At 41.7% G+C, this 18,532-nt stretch overlaps 1 protein-coding gene and 1 long non-coding RNA gene across 2 annotated transcripts; one reads left to right on the top strand and one right to left on the bottom strand.

The window, feature by feature from the left end:
• Positions 1–273: 273 nt before the first annotated feature.
• Positions 274–17,646, bottom strand: rin3 (Ras and Rab interactor 3). The gene is made up of 14 exons (XM_051396277.1): positions 17,324–17,646; positions 11,599–12,205; positions 10,516–10,627; positions 10,341–10,413; positions 9,952–10,043; positions 7,716–8,793; positions 5,863–6,043; positions 5,544–5,715; positions 4,105–4,226; positions 3,714–3,900; positions 2,373–2,504; positions 2,090–2,256; positions 1,630–1,744; positions 274–1,214 (listed from the first exon to the last, which is right to left on the bottom strand). The coding sequence occupies exons 1-14, from the start codon at positions 17,356–17,358 to the stop codon at positions 949–951; spliced, it is 3,339 nt and encodes a 1,112-aa protein (XP_051252237.1). The 5' UTR covers positions 17,359–17,646; the 3' UTR covers positions 274–948.
• LOC127361572 (uncharacterized) lies at positions 8,212–11,533 on the top strand. The gene is made up of 3 exons (XR_007884300.1): positions 8,212–8,355; positions 10,541–10,662; positions 10,870–11,533. It is a non-coding gene; the product is annotated as an uncharacterized LOC127361572 (long non-coding RNA).
• Positions 17,647–18,532: the final 886 nt, after the last annotated feature.

Here is an 18,532-nt window from a genome sequence, read left to right on the forward strand (position 1 = left end):
GAACGCACCATAACAATGACTTGAATTTTTATTTTCATCAGATACACCTTGTGTTAAAGGAGCTACTTTTGACCCCTCTTGACAGCAGAGCATAGTTTGCAGTCTGCTCTATTTTTGTCATCGTCATTTATCTTAAAATCTCTCCGAACTGCTGACGTTGCTTCTGATCTATAAAGCATTTGTGAATCAGTATTTTTTGATATTGGAACATATCTATATACTTTGTAAACATTGTTAAGCTCTGCAACTCCTTTAGTTAAACAAGACACAGCATTGACAATTGTAAAAGCCAGTTTATTTACAGTACAATCAGTATATAGAAGACAAATGTGGAATGAACCCTTTTGATGCTTACTAGAGATTTTGAATGTAAATGAAAGATCTCCATATAGCTGCTACTATACCTGTGCTTTGAATAGAAAATGCCACAAAAGGAACTTTCTACATCTGTCTGAGGGAGAAGTCTTGAGCACCAGAGAGAGAGTAAAATTAAGTATCATAGGGTATAAACAGTATAAACATGATCATATATGTGCATGTTAGAATTACATGTAGTTTTACATTCTATAAAACCATATCGCCCAGCAGTCCCTGGGGTTCCAGACCCCATGGTGCAATACAAAATCAGTCTTTTATCTCTTTGTTGTGTCATTTTAGTTGGTCACTGCTCCCTTTGGTGGCATCGGACCACTCAGTGACTTAAACTCATATAAAAGTAATTTAAAACAAGGAAGTCATACACAGGTTTCATCACATACAATATTTTGTGATATCCTGCATGCACAAATCCACATCAGTTAAGTTTAAATTCGATCAATATTTCAAGAGAGACCTGAGATTTAAACACTTCACTTCAAATTCCGTTCCCCTGTTCTTTTTTTGATGCAGTCACCACAGTGATGCTGTTACCATTGTGATACAGTAACTGCCACTGTGATGCTGGAGCAGTTACAAGCTAATCAGACTCTCCTCTTCCGGCTCTGGCTCCACAGTATCGACAACCGCTATGTCAGCTGGGAAAAAGCTTTCTGCCGGTGGAGCTGGGGGTGGGTCAGTGGGGCAGCTGCGGCTGGGCTGGTTGTTGAGTTGGTCGATGGGGTGATAGATGAAGCAGTAGGCTCCAGGTTGACAGCTGTTCTTAACACTGACAGCCAACTCTGTAGGGGCCAGGGGCCGATGAGCACCATCCATATACACACTGAGCATGTAGGAGTCTGGGAGAAATAAACAAGGAAGCATTACCCTGAGAATAATAATAACGTAGTGATAATGTAAGGGGTTGATCACACAGAGATGCTGAAATTAAGTTTGATCATCTAGAGCTCGATGTCTGATCCAATAAATGTTTGAGAAAAGAAATGTACTGTGTGAGGTTGCTTAATGAGTCCAAGTGTAGGATCGACCAGTGTTGTGGATTGAAGGTCAGGATATCTCATCCTCTGTTTGATCAAAAATCTGTCCCTGAACTTTATGGAAGTGCATTATTTAATTTCTGGAGTACCACTTTAAATAGTTTGAATTTGAAAGCAGTACTTTTAAAATCATGTTGTTTAGTATAAGGTCAGGAACTGAATTGTGTAACAACCCAGGGCTGACAGCAATATGTAACAGCATCTTTCAGACATTTACCTTGTTCAAAGCGTGCAGCACACTGTTCAGCCAGCTGTTGGATTGTCGTTGTCGGGAGTACGCCCAGAGTTTTTGGGTTGGTTCCAATCTCAGGGCAGCACACTGTCAGAAAGTCCTATGCAACACACATACACAGAAAAGTTACACTAAGATAACTGTATGGACACAGCTCAGCTTGTTCCTCTATGCAGGTCTGTGAGCAGTTTAGATACTTCTGTGCTCTCTTTTTTCCAAATATAAGCACTATGCATTGTACATCTATCAGTGTGGTTTCCTATTTGTTCTGTTCTAACTATTTGTTCATGAATATTGCATTTTAATCATATTGTGCTTTCAGCCATCGACTGACTGGCAGCATCCATACAAATCCTCAATGTCCCTTTCATCTTGTGAGTCACTCTGACCTTTCCAGATCACACAATGTGACATTATTGACAATGTTGTATGTGTGTGTGTGTACCCGAACAGATCCTTGGGACATGCGTTCCTGGTTGAGCGTGCGTCGTCTCTCCCAGCGGTGGATGGAGTCCTGAACCTCTCTGCTGAGCTGCCGTGTGGCTGACCTCTGCTGGTCGAAAGTCTTAATGTGCTCCAGAGCCCCGTAGGTGGTAGTCAGATAATAGGAACCTACACACACGCACACACACAATGGCATGATCAATAATGTAACAAACACATAGATTCATCAGTAAGAAATGTGTGTTTCTGTGTGTGTGTGTGTGTGTGTGTGTGTGTGTGTGTACCTTCTCCTAGTGCTAATGATGGGTCCATCAGCTCCATCATGTATTCCACATCCAGCTGCAGGTTGGACAGATTGGATCTAGCCAGGACGTACATCATTACAGGCAGGAAGTCATCAGCACCATGGGCCCGCCCTAAACACACACACAAACACACACAAATATTTTGACTCTAGAGAGCAAACACATCTTGATTTGAGGTGGATATGTTTATAAAGCACACTTATTCTTGGTATGTAATCTGTTTAAATTTGAGTTTGTACTTTATGTGCAGATTGGTATCAACATATTCTTAGACAGAGTCTACAGACAGCAGATAGCTGTTGTTTTGTGCCAATGCATAGTTTTTTAAAATGAATATATATATTTTGTGGGGCTTTTTGCCTTTATTTATTAGGATTCGGATTCGAACCCATGGCTACTGCAGCAAGGACTCAGCCTTTGTACATGGGGCTCCAGCTCTACCATGTGTGCTATAGGACGAAGTATGCTACATTATTCTTAAGTACTGTTGTTGCTGTGCACTGTCTGTCTCTCTCTCTATCTCTGTCTGTGTCTCTCTCTCTCTCTCTCTCTCACCCCAACTGGTCGAGACAGACGACCACCCACCTAGAGCCGAAGGATCTGTCCTAGGTTTCTGCCTTTTAACAGGCAGTTTTTCCGTGCCCTTGTTGCCAAGTGCTTGCTCATGGTGGTACTGTTGGGTCTCTGTAAATGTTATAAGGAGTTCGGTCTCAACCTGCTCTATTTGAAAAGTGTCCTGAGATAACTGTTATAACCCTGAATAAATTGCCACTCTCAGAATTTAATTGTTGTTAGAGTAGTAAAGCCTTTCAAACAGCACCAAGTGGCCATAGATGGCAATTACAGGATAATGGCGCATTGAGTATTCCTTCATTTCCCAAGATTCTCTTGAGTCAGATCATTAGGCAGCCTGACTGAGAATTAGTGGATTGGTTCCACCACAAGCCCCCAGGAACAGTGCTGGCCTGTGAAGTAACCCTGGCATAGTGGGAGCAGTTGGAAATGCAGTTTATGTGTTGCCCACTGTCCCAAAAGGCCTATTTCTTATAGACAATCATTATGAAGGAGCCAGTGTTAAACAATGGACACATTTTTCCGGTATAGTTTTATCACAATGTGAACCATTAGCTCCAATAAAACTTAAAAGGCTGTATTATGTATGTGTTACTCATGTGTGTGGGACTGCAGGATGTTAGCCTCTCAGCCAGAGACGACAAACATGTCTCCTGGTCAGGCACGCTGTGTTTAGTTGTTGTTTAAAAAAGAGACATTAGAACAATATTAGGGGTCAGAGGTTAAATGATTGTTTAAGGGACTGACCTGGACTGCTGACAGACATGGAGTCGTAGATGATCTTGCAGGCTTTCAGCAGCAGCTCAATCTTTCTCTGGGGAGAATACTCCAGATGGAGGTTGTTGAGTTTGATGCTGATCCTCTCCATAGCTGGGGCCTCAGGGACGGCAGTGGTTATTCCTAATGCTGTGGTGGTGCTGCCTAGGACAGCAGCCTGACACGCACAGCAACACAGCATCAGCATCACTGCACTGCACACTGCTGTCACTGCTAGTATGAATATAAATGTAGTGTGCAGCGCTGTCTTGCAGCTTTGGTGCAATGTTGGTAAAAACTGGTAGGTTTGTGACAACTACGTCCTCTTCTTATTCCTCACTATGACTATTACCATTGCAAAAGTGCTCATGTTTAGGCTTACCTGGTTCTGTGCCAGTTGTTTCAGGCTGCCGTCGTCTATGCGCAGTTTCTCCAAACTCTGGTAAATTGGCTCCCTCAGTGGCTTCAGTACACTCTTACACAGAGCAGTTTCTACTATGCTCTCTGCATGGACACATACATGCATAAAGCATTAATACATTTCAAATTTTCCATCTTGCCAAATGAACAACAATGGACAACAAATCCGCTACCTACACCTTTGAAAATGACCATATACATATAGTTGAAATAACCCCTGTCTGTCAACAAGAACCAGTCTGTCAACAAGAATCAGACCGTATTAAGCTCTTTAAATGATTACTTTTTTATATTAAATACTGCACTGGGTGGAAAATGTTCTGAGAAAGCTTCACTGAAAACCATACACATGTAAAGGTGCTATAAGTGATATTTTTCTGTTAAAATAAGTGTTAAATAGCTCTACAATCTGACAGCCATCACCGATACAGAGTGTTCAGTCACTAACAGTTCAATATGGGACTGCTAACTGCAAGAACGGATGGGAAGTTCCACTCACAGCACCTTTAATTTCTTTTACTGTGAAAGAATCTGTAAAGAGACACTTCTACAATTATACTATTGCTCCCCCATAAAGTTGAAGGGCTCAGAAGGGACAGAACAAAAAGAACAATGGTGAAAATCGAAGCAGCAGAGGCCAAGATATCCTGAGTTTCAGTCCATAGTATGGGCCAAGCTCCAAAAATGCTGGAGCCTACATTTCCCATAATGCAACTCAGTATCTTATCATTCAATCACCCCTGCCTGATAAATGGGCACATATTTCAAACTCCAAACCCAGAGGGAGATTGCTCCTTATGACATTATCGTGGTTAGTTTCTCAGATTTGACAAAGCTCCTCCACACCCAATGAAGACATTTTACTGTTTTCACAGACTGAGTAGCACAATATAAATTCAGTCAGACAACTCACGCTTGAAATGTTTATTAAAGCAGTATAGCATATTTAGATTTTGGCGTCTAGGCTCCGACCTCATCACTCCCCGCAGATATGTTTACATAGATATATTGGGGAGTGATACCTTAACCCCCAGTCGGAGCCTACAGGTGGATGCTGGGGTGGTGGTGGGGCTTACAGTGCAGCAGCATTAATACGGATGCAGGGCAACAGAGGCATTGACAGAGCAGAGGGAGAGCTGTGAAATTGTGCAGTTTAAATAGACCGCCAGATTGAAAGGGTGCGCTTGGTTAGTGATTATGGAGTGAGGCATGTCATGTGTGTATAGCAGCGCAACTCGAGTTGACTGCCTGAACTAGCTTGCAGGCTTCGCTCCATTAAATAAAATATACAAAGGAAATAACGGTTTTACAAAATTCCCTCTACAGTTATTCCCACATAACACTTTAGGAATTAATTGAAAAAACTTGAATGAAACAGTCAATATAACATAACATAGTTACCCAGTTTGTCTTGTGCATACTGATGCTGTGGCTCCAGCATGCCTTGCAGCTCTGTGCTCTGCAGTAGGTAACTCTTCAGCTGAGTCACCATCTGTCTGATCTCCTGTAACAGCTCAGTGGAGGAGGAGTGGTTTGACATGGTCTCCAAGGTGAATGCACGGTGCTCTTTCACCTAAATACAAAACAAGAGAGCTAAACTTGATTCCAACTGTGTTTTAGGCTTTTGTTGAAGTTGTTATCCTGAGTTCCAAATATGTCAGCTGATTGTTGGACTCACAGTCCAAAAGTCATGAGGGTTTTTCTCCCTGTGTGTACTTACCAGGTTACCAAAGTAGCTCAGAGGGTCCCTGGCCAGCTCTACGATGCGCTGTGTGAGGCGGCGGTCATGGCTGATGAGGCCGGTGAGGACGGTGGACAGGCGATAGCGGGCTCGGCCCAACATAACAGTGGTGGGGGTTCTCCTTACTGCTGCCTTGGGGCTGCGGCTCTCTGCAGGGCGACTGGAAAGAAATATACAGTAAGTCTTTTTCTTTAGTTTCATATACAGACTACATTGACTAGTAAGCCCCTCCACTGCAGTGTTTTATTCAGTTCCTTCAGACCTTCTGTGCAATGGTAAGATCATTTGTATGTATAATTAAATATATATTTATATATTTGAACTCTATATAACAACAAGCAACCTTGTACATTTTGATATTTTGCATGCCACAAACACCACAGTTAGGATTTTATCTGGTACACAAGATTAGGGGTTGGGTAAAAACTTTACTGTGTTTAATATGAGAGAAAGATGTATCTTCCATATTAAGGTTATAAAAATAAAAACTAGATTTTGGCAAAATATGAAAAACTGAAACGATATTGTGTTGATATAAAAAAATAAAAAAAAAATAAACAGGAAATGTCTTTAGTTTTAGTCTTTGTCAATTTGGTAAAATTTGTCAACACAAACATGAAGAGGCATTGGTGCATATGTTTATTGAGACTGGGATGTTATAATAAATAAATAAAAAATAAAACTAGCACTGAAACTAATACAAACTGAAACTAAACCTTTTTAAACAATAAAAACTGAACTGAAATCAGCAAACCCACTTTGGAAGCTAACTGAAACAAGGCTGAATCGAAAACAACAATTCAAAAATGCTGCTGCATTTACTACACAGATTTTAGTTAAAAAAAACTGCTCTCTGTTAGTTTAGTATTTTGCCAGTTTATGGTGCAAGTTTGGCCTACATGGTTAGCCTTCAAATTGCTTGTTGATGTTACTCCTAATGAGGAAGCTTTTCTGTATCTGGCATCCTCTGCTCTAGTGAGATTTAGTGTCTACTTAAAGTGTCTATTCTTGAGCCCTTCTTCCTCTTAATGTCTCGGTTGCTATCAAGGTGTAGATTCAATGGCTCTGATCTTACATTTTTGCTCAGGACTACAAGCTATATACTGTCATGTATACTGTTGTTGCTGTGCACCTGTCTGTCTGTTTGTCTCTCTCTCTCACACCAACTGGAAGTTTTTCCTTGCCCTTGTCTCCAAGGTCTTGCTCATGGTGGTACTGTTGGGTCTCTGTAAATAATGTTTTAAAGAGTTCGGTCTAGACCTGCTCTATTTGAAAAGTGTCCTGAGATAACTTCTGTTATGAATTGGCGCTATACAAATAAAATTGAATTGAATTGAATTGAATATAAGAACAACACTGTTTCTTCATTTTGAAGTGCTTTATGACTTCTACATGTATCATTAACTGGTGAGGATTCTGACTGTTTGTCTGGAACATACAGCTTTGGCATCAGTCCTTTAGCACGGTAGTATCTTTAACTATCAAGTGCATATTTAGAACCCATTTACAGCATTCTTGTTTTAAAGTGAGTATGAACTATTACTACTAAAATCAGCTGGAGACAGCATTTTTCAACCAACTCATTAAGCTAATGTTAACGAGCTACTAGCTTCAGCTAGTATAAATCCATGCTTACTGACTAGAAATGAGAAGCTGCTTTGCTCTATCTGTATTCAAGAAGACGGATTACTTTGCACTACATTGCGATGGAAACCTGGCTATTGTAAACTAAATGTGCCATGTGACCATGGACAGCTTGATGGGCATAGCAACAGTAACTAAGGGAGGCAGGGCTACACCAGCCAATCACACCCTTTCTCATCCAGACCTACTTGTGGTTTTGCTCCTGTTCCTGGTTCAGCTCTCCTTCTTCTTCTGTGCTGCTGGTAGAGCAAGAGTCGGGGTCGGGTCCTAGCACAGCGCCCCCCTGTGGCGAGTACAGTGACACATCCGGCCGCCGCGCCGGGGAGGGAGGGGGCACTCTTGTCCCAGCACTCTGATTGGCTAATCCTCCTCCGGCCTGGTTGGAGCACACAGGTGCGTCCGGGGAACATGGTTTCCTCCTCGGTGGAGGGACTGGACGGGACGGTTTCGTCACCAACTGTGGACACTGGGAGCTGGATTTTTGTTTTTCATCCTCTTTATCCATTTTCATGTCTTTTTCCTGCTTTCCATCCTCTTTCTCTTTCTTTTCTGTCTCCTTTTTTACTTCCTCCTCTTGATGTTGGCTACTGTTCAATTGTTCAGCCTCCTCACCCAGCAGACCTGATTTACTTCCTGTTTTCTCCTCTCCTCTCTCTCCTCCCCCTTCTCTCTCAGTTTTCTTTGCAGGATTTTGTCCCTTCTCTCTCTCCCTCCCCTCTCCTACATCTCGGTCAGTGCTTTTCCGGGAGGAGGTGCGACGGAGAGGAGCAGGAGGCAGAGGGGGAGCGGCTCGGCTCTGCAGGGGTACAGGAGGCCTCGACGGAGGAGGTGATGTTGACATTGACTTCCTCTCTTCTCTCTCCCCTACTCCTCCCCTTCCTTCCTCTTTTCTCTCAGCGGCTGAAGTTACAGAAGATGAGGTGTGAGGTGAGGGGGTAGAGGAGAAGAGAAGGCCCATCCCAGACCCTGAGCCCAGGCTGGGGGGTCTGGGTGGGGGGCGCTTGTATTTAATTTCAGGTTTGGGCGTGGTTTTAGTCTGACCTTTGACCTCTGGGCTGACCTTCTGTGTGGCCTCTCCATTCTGCAGGGAGGAGGTGATGTTCTGATTGGTAATGATATCATGTTTGGAGACAGAGGAGTGGTTCTGGTCTTTGTTGGGGCTCTCCTCCAAAGTGACAGGGTTTACATACAAGTAGAGTCTGCTGGGGTTCTGATCCACAATCAGGTCCTTCTCTGCCTGCTGATTCAGATCGGACTTCCAGAAATCTGCAACACATGCTGTCCATGTTAAAAAAGTTTCTTTGTACAGATTTATCTGATTTACTTCCCTTATTTTATTGTGTAATTTGGTGTTTCCTTGTATTCACCTCTCTCACATTATATGGAAACATTCTTTGACTGTCTCATTACTGACCTTGGAAATAGCTTTTTGACAAAAAAAAGCTCTGAGCACAAGGTTCACCTTCATGAAGGAATACTTCAGCATTTTAGAAAACAGAACTGAATCCCTCTTTCAAAGATGAAGCCACATTCATTCCTATGAAAGCTGCTAACTGAATGGATCAAATTCTGATAATAAAAAGAGAGACTGAAATGACTCTTCAGTGAACAATCTCCTTTCTGAAACCCCTCTGGCCCAGTGCTGTGACTTCAGTATTGTTGTCATTGTGAGGTTGCCAGGCTGTGGAGACCCGGGGAAGTCACTTCAGTGGGCTGAGAAATAGTCCTGCACATAACCCCCCACAAACCACACACTTACACTTTGGTTATATATAGATATGTGGTGTTTGTTAGTGGGTGGTTAGAGGTGCTGGTAGGTGGATTTTATTATCATAGGACAGAGCCACGCTAGCTAGTTACCCCATGCTTTTAGTGTTTATGGTAAGTTAAGCTAATCATCTCCTGGCTGTAGCTTCAGATTTAACAGAAAGATATGAGAGTGGTATCAATCTTTGTAAGGTATTGAGTGTGAATAAATATATATCCAAAATAGCAAATTATTCTATTAAGGATATGTATCTAGAAAATAGAAAAATAGTCAAATGTAATACTGTCTAGGAGAATGTTTGTATTAATTATTTTACAGTGCACCTACGCACCTTTAGAATGTTCATGGAGACCTTGAAATATGCATACATTACACATCATATTTGTGCTGGCTATTCATGCTGTCTCTTTTGTTAAATATTTCACATTGCTTGTCTCTCGCCTCTGATACTTTCCATCTTGTGTTTTCCAAAGTGTACATTCATTCTGTGTCTGTATGTTGTCAGACATCCTTCATATATATTTTCTTTGAAACCTTTCTGCTAAGTAGCGTTATTGATGCAATTCACATTATCGTCTATATTTTATTGCGGTATCCTGCTCTTTGCTACAGCATTGACCCAACTTCAATGCACTTAATGATGCAGATTTATCTACCTGTACCCATAGCAGAGATGACCTCCAGTTCCTCTCTCTTAGTTGCCGTGGTAATGGCCTGAGGTAACCTCAGTGGGATGGCCAGGATGTCCCTGATTGGTGGATTCAAATAGAAAAAGCCAGCATGAAGTAAAAGCAGGGAGCATTAATAATATGATAACACAGTCTTACATTGTTTGTGGCTCTGTTTGTGCGTGTGTGCATCATTTGCACGGTGTAATGTGTACTATATGTGTAAATATGCATGTAGTTTATATATAGTGGTAAGCTTATGTCTGTATGTTTGTATGAACACTCTTGTATGTACATGGTGTGACAGCATTTCTATTTCTATTTTTATGTATTTGCATACATACACAATGTTTATGTGCACTGTGTGTCTGTGTTACCTGCTGACACAGTAGAAAGAGATCAGTTTGAAGATGTCATCAAAAACCAGATAGGAACCATCTAAGTGGACAACTGAGACACAAAACAGTTGAAGAATGAATCACTAACTGCTCTGCCGTGTTATCTGTGCTCAGCCATGCAAATCTTGCATTTTGCACTATGTGAAACACGTACATGTTTTGTGTTGTTTGACCATCAGGTTCTGTACGAGTGGCACCCCCTGTTCGTCAGGCAGGCGTACTGACAGTGTCATGCCCATGTCCTCTTTGCTGTGAACCAGGAACACCTGCAAATGTCAACATGAGCGGTTACAACTTTGAGGTTAGCATGAAGAACATGTTCAGTAAAATAAGGTTTTGAAATACAGTATGTGCATGTGCATGGGAGAAGTTTTCCTCTCTGTTAGTAACCTAACACGTGGTAAGCATGGTGAAAAAGTCGCACTTTGGTTAGGTTTAGGCACCAAAAGTACTTCAGGTTTAGATAAGGATCATGGTTTGTTCAACATTGACTTTTTGTTCCACACAGGACATGGACAGCAGTCTCTGGGTGAAGTCCTGGGTTTCTGGCAGAAAGCCCTGAAGGCAGACTTCTCCCACGTGCTACATACACACAAAACTAAACTAAATCCAACAGTTGCTGGTTGCCTGGCAACCTCACTGTCACAAAATCAGTAGTTAGACAACATAACTTGTCCTAAAACCAAGTTGTTTTTACGGTTCTGTAGAAGGTGTTTCAGCCGTGTTCTTCAGTCTGTCTCACGTGCTTCTGACAGAGCAGATTCACTGACCTAGCTGTTTACTTTACTCCAATACACACATTACTGCAACCAGAAACATGTTTCCCCCCCTTCAATCTATTTTTCTCAGTTTTACTGTTTGTGTGTTGGGCTTTGAGTGCTTCCAAAATGTCTGTGACCAACACTCAATACCGTGCCTGAATGCATCTTATGCAGACCTAGACAGAGTGCTGAAGCAGCTGTTGCTTAAGGGCTGCCCACACTATACAGGCTGTAGACACTGTGACACTTAACCCACAGACATGAGATTGGTATTGATCTTCTCATTTAACGCTCGGAAATGGAAATGGAAAGCAAATAATGGATTTCCCAGAATGTTGAACTATTTCTTTAAATGGACCAGTTCTGCAAATCAACAACTGCTCATAAACACAACAAACAGATGTTTCAGAATGTGTCTGTCTGCGTTTTCCTTGTATTTTTTAAATTCAATTTCATAGTTATTTTGTGTATCTCACCCCAGCCGTCTCGTTCTCCATTATACTTGTGGTCTGGTCTTGGCTGAGTCCTTTGGGCTGCCATACCGAGGCGCTCCCAACCAGCTGATCTATAGGATTCAGCAATGGAGGAGTTGAAGAGGTTGGTGGGACGACAGGGGAAGGTGGTGGAGGAAGTGATGAGGAGGAGGAGTGTGAGATTGTTGGAGATAATGGAGGAGGAAGAGGACTAAAAGAAGGGGTAGGATCAGAGGGGACAGTTGGCTGGAGAGCAAGCAGGGGAGAAGGAGAGGCCGGAGTAGGGGAGAGAGGAGGAGGAAGGGATGGGGGAGGAGGGTTGAAGGAGAGAGGGGGAGGAACAGAGGGAGGATTGGAAGACTGAGGGAGGGGAGCTTTGGAGACAGGAGGGAGAGGAGGAGGGAGGGATGGAGGAGTGGACGGAGGTAGAGGAGGACAAGAGGGGAGCTGGGAGGGCTTCGCCGTAGGAGGTGGCGGTTTTGGTCGACATGGCCGGGCCGGAGGGTGGGAGGAGGGCAGGGAAGGTGGAGAGATGGGAGAAGATGGAGGGATGGAGGCAATAGAGGGGATGGATGTAGTGTCAAGTGCTCCTGTCAGAGGGCTTGTGTGACTGTAAAGAAAAAAAGAGTAAATGTCAGGGATGGAAATAACGTGCAGAGGATTCGTTTACATCTTGTCTGTGCTTCAGTTGATTCCTGAAACAAGCATCTGGTCACCAGTACTTGACTCATATTCTGTGACTGCAGACACACTGACTGGAGTTAAAGTTTACCCTGTGTACTGCATGCAGCTAGTGACACATGATGTGTTTCATTACTGTGAATAATAAGGAGCAGATCTGTTTCTTTAGGGAATCTGCTAGATTGTTTTGCACAGAAATCCTATTGTTGTAGTGCTTAAAGGATAAAGCTGGTGTTATTCTTTATTTTTCTCTCCCTACTTCCCTACCCCTGTGGTACTCAGCCCCTAGCCTATTGGTTCCTACTTACTTACTTACTTACAGCTAGTAGCTACGTAAAGATATAGTGGAGTCATGGTGTCCTGAGTGAGAATGACTTCACACTCCCTCTGCCTGTGTTGCTGTCGCAGTCTCTCTGTGGTTTGTTTCCATAGCCGGTCTGCTCTGTGTGCAGCTGAGTAGAGTGACTGAAACAGCTGTTTTTATCATCTACGTTGGTAAATTAAGGATTTATTTTGACCAAACCAGACTTGGTGATTGTTGGAAAGAATATAGAAAGACAAAAAAAAGTTGGTTTTGGTGAGTTTTATGTTGTCTGAGATACTGCTTTAGCTGCTAAAAGCTCCACTATGTTCACCAGCTAATGGCTAGGTTTGCCTGTAACTTTGGTGCTGCAGTGTTCAGTGGGTTCAGAGCTTTTTCACTGGAAACATCTGCCTTCTGCTGTTTGAAACAACACTGATGAAAGCAGTGAGTAAAACCAAAACAGTGAACTAAAAGAGGATAAAACACTCGGTAGAGCTGAGGAGAGAGTTAGTCATAATTCTCACAAGTGACACATAATGAATTGAGACCTTGTTAAAGTATTAACTCAGATGTATTGAAGTGTGGTTGTATGAGGTGAAGCACTCCCTCCCACCAGACTACTTTGACAAGGAAAATGATTTTACCTCGCAGCACACAACAGTTGCTGGGCTACCGCTGCCTCAATCCACAGCAACTACAGTTAGTTTGGCATCAAACTAACGTGTTGAAGCACCAAAGTCACATAGTAACACAAACTAACCACTGACCGAGGCACTAGTGTACAAGCTACTCCTGTGTTCTGCGAGATAAAATTACTGGGTTTTTTATAATGAGGTCCGGTGGCTTTGAAGAGGGCATAGGCCGATAGGAATGCTTTATTTTCTCATTGGAAAGGGCTGTCTGACAGCAAGGTAAAGCGTTCAAAAACACCTTTCTTTTTAGGTGGCTATATTTTGCTGCTGCCCCCGGCCACAGCAGTTGCTACGTTGCTTAGCTTTCGTGCTGGTACTCCTGTCTGCATGTCTTAACTTTGAACAGCAACAATATCAGCAGGAGATGCTACAATAACGGTAGCTTGACAGTAAAATCATATTGATTTTTAAAATACTTAAGTCAGGTTACACTTTTTGCTGCAGTGCCAGTTTAGCTACAACTAGCATCCGGCTAACTCTACTTTGCCCTCAGATGGAACAGGACACCAGTCTGTATGCAATTAAATACTACAGCATGTTGATAAGAACTGAGTTTAATAGTGTCAGTGGAGATGCTGTGTCTACAGTTGGTACAAACTACAGGCTTTTAATGGGAAAACCGTGTGACCACATCAGTCCAATTTCCACATCAGAGATTTCCCCCTTTGTACACTTTAGTGAGCAAACAACTACAGTTCCAGAAGATAGTTGTTGGCAAACTTTGTGAATGCTGTAATATGCTGCTTGTGCCCTTTGAGCTCCCGCCCTGTCTCTGTTTATACGTACAGCTGAGTACTTCTTTATTGTAGGAAACAGTCAGTCCCATGATCCATTTTGGGCCCTAATAGCCAGCAGTGAATCACATGTATGAAAGAACAGTGAAGTAAATATAGAGTAAATGCTGAAAGAAAGAGAGATACCTTAGGCCAGTGATACTCAACTTCTGCCGGGTGGCCCACCGACCATTTTCTAATTCACAATGAAAATAAATGGATTCACACCGAGAGTTTTTCTGTTTGTTTATACCAGTTAGTAAATGTCCCTGGGCTGTTCCTTGAGAAGTTCCATGTTGGCCTACACATACTAATGGAGCCTAAAGCAACAATATGTAACTTTTCTAGCCTAAAATAACAGCTTCAAAATCATTTTGATGCTACACTGAGTTGTAACAGGGTGAATGGTGCCTCTGTCATTCCCACTGTGCACCCGTACGCCTGTTCTTGTACTATGTAACTTTGCTAGCGGAGAACGTCAAGAACAGTGGAAGACTAAGAGAAGAAAAGGAGAGAGCGATTGAGCAGGAATCCACCAGACAAGAATAAATCTGGAACTGGCTTTTAGTCGTTTGCGAGAGTGGCGGCGAGCTGGTTTTCTTGCTTTTGGACTAGTCAGTAATATTAGCTGGCTCGCTGTTTCTTTTGTTGTTGCACTTGCTTGATGTTTGGCTGTGTTAACAAAGTTGTCAACTCTCTAATTTTTGATCATAATAATATAATCATAACAAATGCATGTGCACAGCTGTCCGTATTTACCACAGTGGTATTGCAACTGGGGGCACCAAATCGTACCAAAAGTACCAAATCCCTGATGGTGTTGCTTTAAATATGCTATTTATTCTGTCCCTGGTAGGAACAGTTTATACACACAGTTTATATTTATGAGTCATTCCAACATTTGAGTCATTGCATGATTGCGTTAAACGCTTTCAAATGTAACCAAAGCATTTACAACTAAAATGCAGTTGTAGCTATTACATGCAGTAAATTAGGATTAGGATAATGTTACTGACTTTGGTTTTTTAACAGGTTTTTAGTAATTGTATCAGATTACATTTTGAAAGTACTTTTTCTGATTACATTTTTAACGTAACCCTCCCACCCTAAGTGAGTTGAGTATCCGTGCCCTGTGCCAGTGGTTCCTAACCCTAAAAGGGGCCTTCTTGATTTCAGGGGGGTAAGAAAACTTCTGAAATATACAGAGTAGGTCTACATATCAGCATTATATTCATTTCTATGAAGAAAACTAGATGAAATCATTTTTAAAGTTTAGATTACCCAGTACGACAAAGAGCTGATAGACGTAGAGGGAAACACTGAATTTGTCAAATAGGAAGCCTATTAAGTATGTATGATTGTTAAAAAATGTACACAATACATAATACAGACAGAGAATTATATAAGGAGTTCTCTTAATAAATAGTCTGCTTAAAATGAATTCAAATCACTTGTTTTACACAAACTTCCTGCATTCTTGTCTTCACTGTTTGGGTTCATTTATGAGTTCCTCTGTACTGTTACTGTTATGCATTGAATATAATATGAAATATCCATAAAATATGTCACTTAGATAAGGGGTCCCTTAATGAGGAAGGTTGGGAAACACTGCCTTAGGCTATGTGAACCTGTATCAACACTGTAGTTTTAAAAGGACCATAGGTCTTTTAGAGAGAGAAACATACGTCTTTAGTCGTAGCTGGCCTTGCAGAAAGTTTAGTTTTTTATTGTTCCAGTTCTGAGATATCTTAGACTTCTCCCTCCACCCCAACACCCTGCTCCGTTCCAGAGAACCATTTTTCTTGGATCCACTTTTTACCAAAGAAGTAGTTCCTTAGAAAACTGAGGTCAGTAGATTATTCATGGTAACATAACGGTGTCAGTTTCTGAATCTGTCTGCATAAGGACAACAACTCTTACACTATTTGTTATTTGAACCACTGGATCTCTTTTAACATTTGAAGCCACATATAATCTAGTTGCGAGTTAGGTCACTCTTCTGTGAATTCAAAAAGAATATCTTGAGAAACTGAGGAAAGCACATGACTACAGAACACTCCCCAAAAGTCCTGTTTGTGCCACACATGTTAGGCTTGCTCACAGGAAAAGGGGTAGAATAACCGTTAGGTCAGCTAAATGGGGCATGGCAGTAGAAAATTGCAGTAGTCAGTAAAACACTCGGCACAGACGTCCTGGAATATGCTGTATTTGACTTTTATCTCAAAGAGCAATTGTTTTAAACGTGTGATGTGAGCTTTCTTTGCAGTCCTCGGGATAACTCTGTACAGACTATTTACTTAAGTACAAATTTGAGATAGTTGTACTTTACTTGAGCGTTAGAAACTAGTATATATATGGTGCATTGTTATGATTCATCTACCCAACAGTGTATAAAAAAGTTCAAATGAGCAGAAAAACACTACTTACACATTAATTGATTATTAATAACAATCCAGTTAAACAAATATAAACTGCACGACTTTTACTTGATACTTTACTACATTTTACTGATAATCATACCAAAGTACGTTCACTGACTGATTTTCAGTGCAGTACTTATACTTGTAATGGAGTATTTCTTTATTGCAGATTTGATCGTTTTACTTGAGTAAAGGATCTGAATACCTCATCTTCTGCTGACTTTGTTTGACCTAACATGACCTATAGGATAATCACATTTCCACCCTGGCTCTAGCTCTTATCCACAGAATAAATGGACCAAATGAACATTTCATTGTAACCTATCATTTGTCTTTTTATTTGACAACCTTATTCTTAAAAGAGAGCATGTTATTAGGCTCAACAAACGCAGCGATAAAAGTTAAACAGTCTCAACCTAAATAATATTAAAGAACGCTGCTCTGTAGAGTCAGTGTCGACATCATTGTGGCTGCCTTATAACGGTCTCATCTGCCTTTTTAGAGTTGTCTGGGGCAACTTTCAACCACTCGTATTCTCACACATTAGTGGGATCAACTCTGAATGTCAGCATTTCTGTAACAAAGTCCTTCTCCTGCTTCAGTTCATGTACTAGAAATAAGATTTGGTGAGAAAACACAAAATCAGGATCTACTGTTTCACAAACTCTGAGAAGCTATTGACCTATTTATTAGTCAGTGAGTCATCACATCTGTTTTTCCTGCTCTGGCTGCCTGACTTTCAGCCCCTGACCCCCCCCCCTTCCACAGCAGTTACAACATCCCCCTCCTGCCAAAGAGTACAGTTCCTGCACTGTATTTTCACCCAGCTACATTATCACAGACCCCTCACAAACTCACCCGGTGTCCTTGGAAATAACGCTGGCTTCCATCATATTTGCACAGATTGAGGGTCCGACTGATCACTCCGGGTCTCTCTCAGCTCCATTGAAAACTCCGCCTCCTCTCTGCCCCCCCTTTTTCTTCCTCCTGTTGATCGGAGCAGGACTGAATAAGGAAAAACTAAAAGGCAAAGGGAAAATATGTTTCTCTGTGTCAGCCCTCCCCTTCTGTGTCTGCCTCAACTTCCTGAGCTGCTCGTCAGGCAGGAAGAGGCCGAACACTTTGGTCAGACTTCCCCTGCTCTTTTCTTGTCTACAACATCTGTCTCATGCGATCATGCTTTCTTTTTTAACAGCCCACTCTACTGTTATTACTCTTTTTTGAGCAGTGACGTTAACAAATCATTCAAATTACTTGACAGGAACTTCTCATTGTTGCTCATTTTTGCATATTTTCCATATTTTTACACACACACACACACACACACCTTTAACACCTTTAACTCTTAAAAAACATTATATATTGCGACCCTGCTCACATTCCGTATATGTGGCTTAAATATTCAGCCGATCCTCTTTTAGCCTCCTCCTCTCCTTTCCTCTCCCCTCCCCTCTCCTTTAAGGATTTCCAGATGCTCCCCCGTTCAAACTGTGGAATGTACAACTTCATGTTTCCCCTCAAGCTTCACTCTTTGTGACCCCCCACCCTCCCTTCTTCATTCTCTTTCCCTCTCCCTGCCTCCTCACTCCTCCCCCTTTTAAGTTCACAATTAAAACTTACTGCTTTTGATTGTCTTCAAATCCCAACACAGTTAACAAAAGCATAGTCTAACACACAGTATATGCACATTACACCATAGACCCCTTATTTGAGAGGATTCTGTCTTAAGGAATCCCCTTTGAGTTTATTTTTAGGTTTGAAGGTAACATCTTCATTGTCAATCAATGATCAAACTAGGATCACTATAAATCGCAATCAATCAAAATGGCTAATTCTATGTCTTCCCTTGCTGTTCCAACTTTCAAGAAATGTGATTAAAGTTAAAATATTCTATTCCTCCTTTTACTAGGGACCCTCTACAACCCACTCAAGGACTGCACACTGAAAATCACTGGTCTAAAGGTCACAGTGACTATTTCCAGTTCACCACCTTTGCATTATATTTGGAAACTATAGCTCACAAGCAAAACGTAAAACGTACAGATGCTAAGGTGTATGGACATGCAT

The sequence above is a fragment of the Dicentrarchus labrax genome, unplaced genomic scaffold (assembly GCF_905237075.1).
Source record: "Dicentrarchus labrax unplaced genomic scaffold, dlabrax2021, whole genome shotgun sequence".
Taxonomy (NCBI): Eukaryota; Metazoa; Chordata; class Actinopteri; family Moronidae; genus Dicentrarchus; species Dicentrarchus labrax.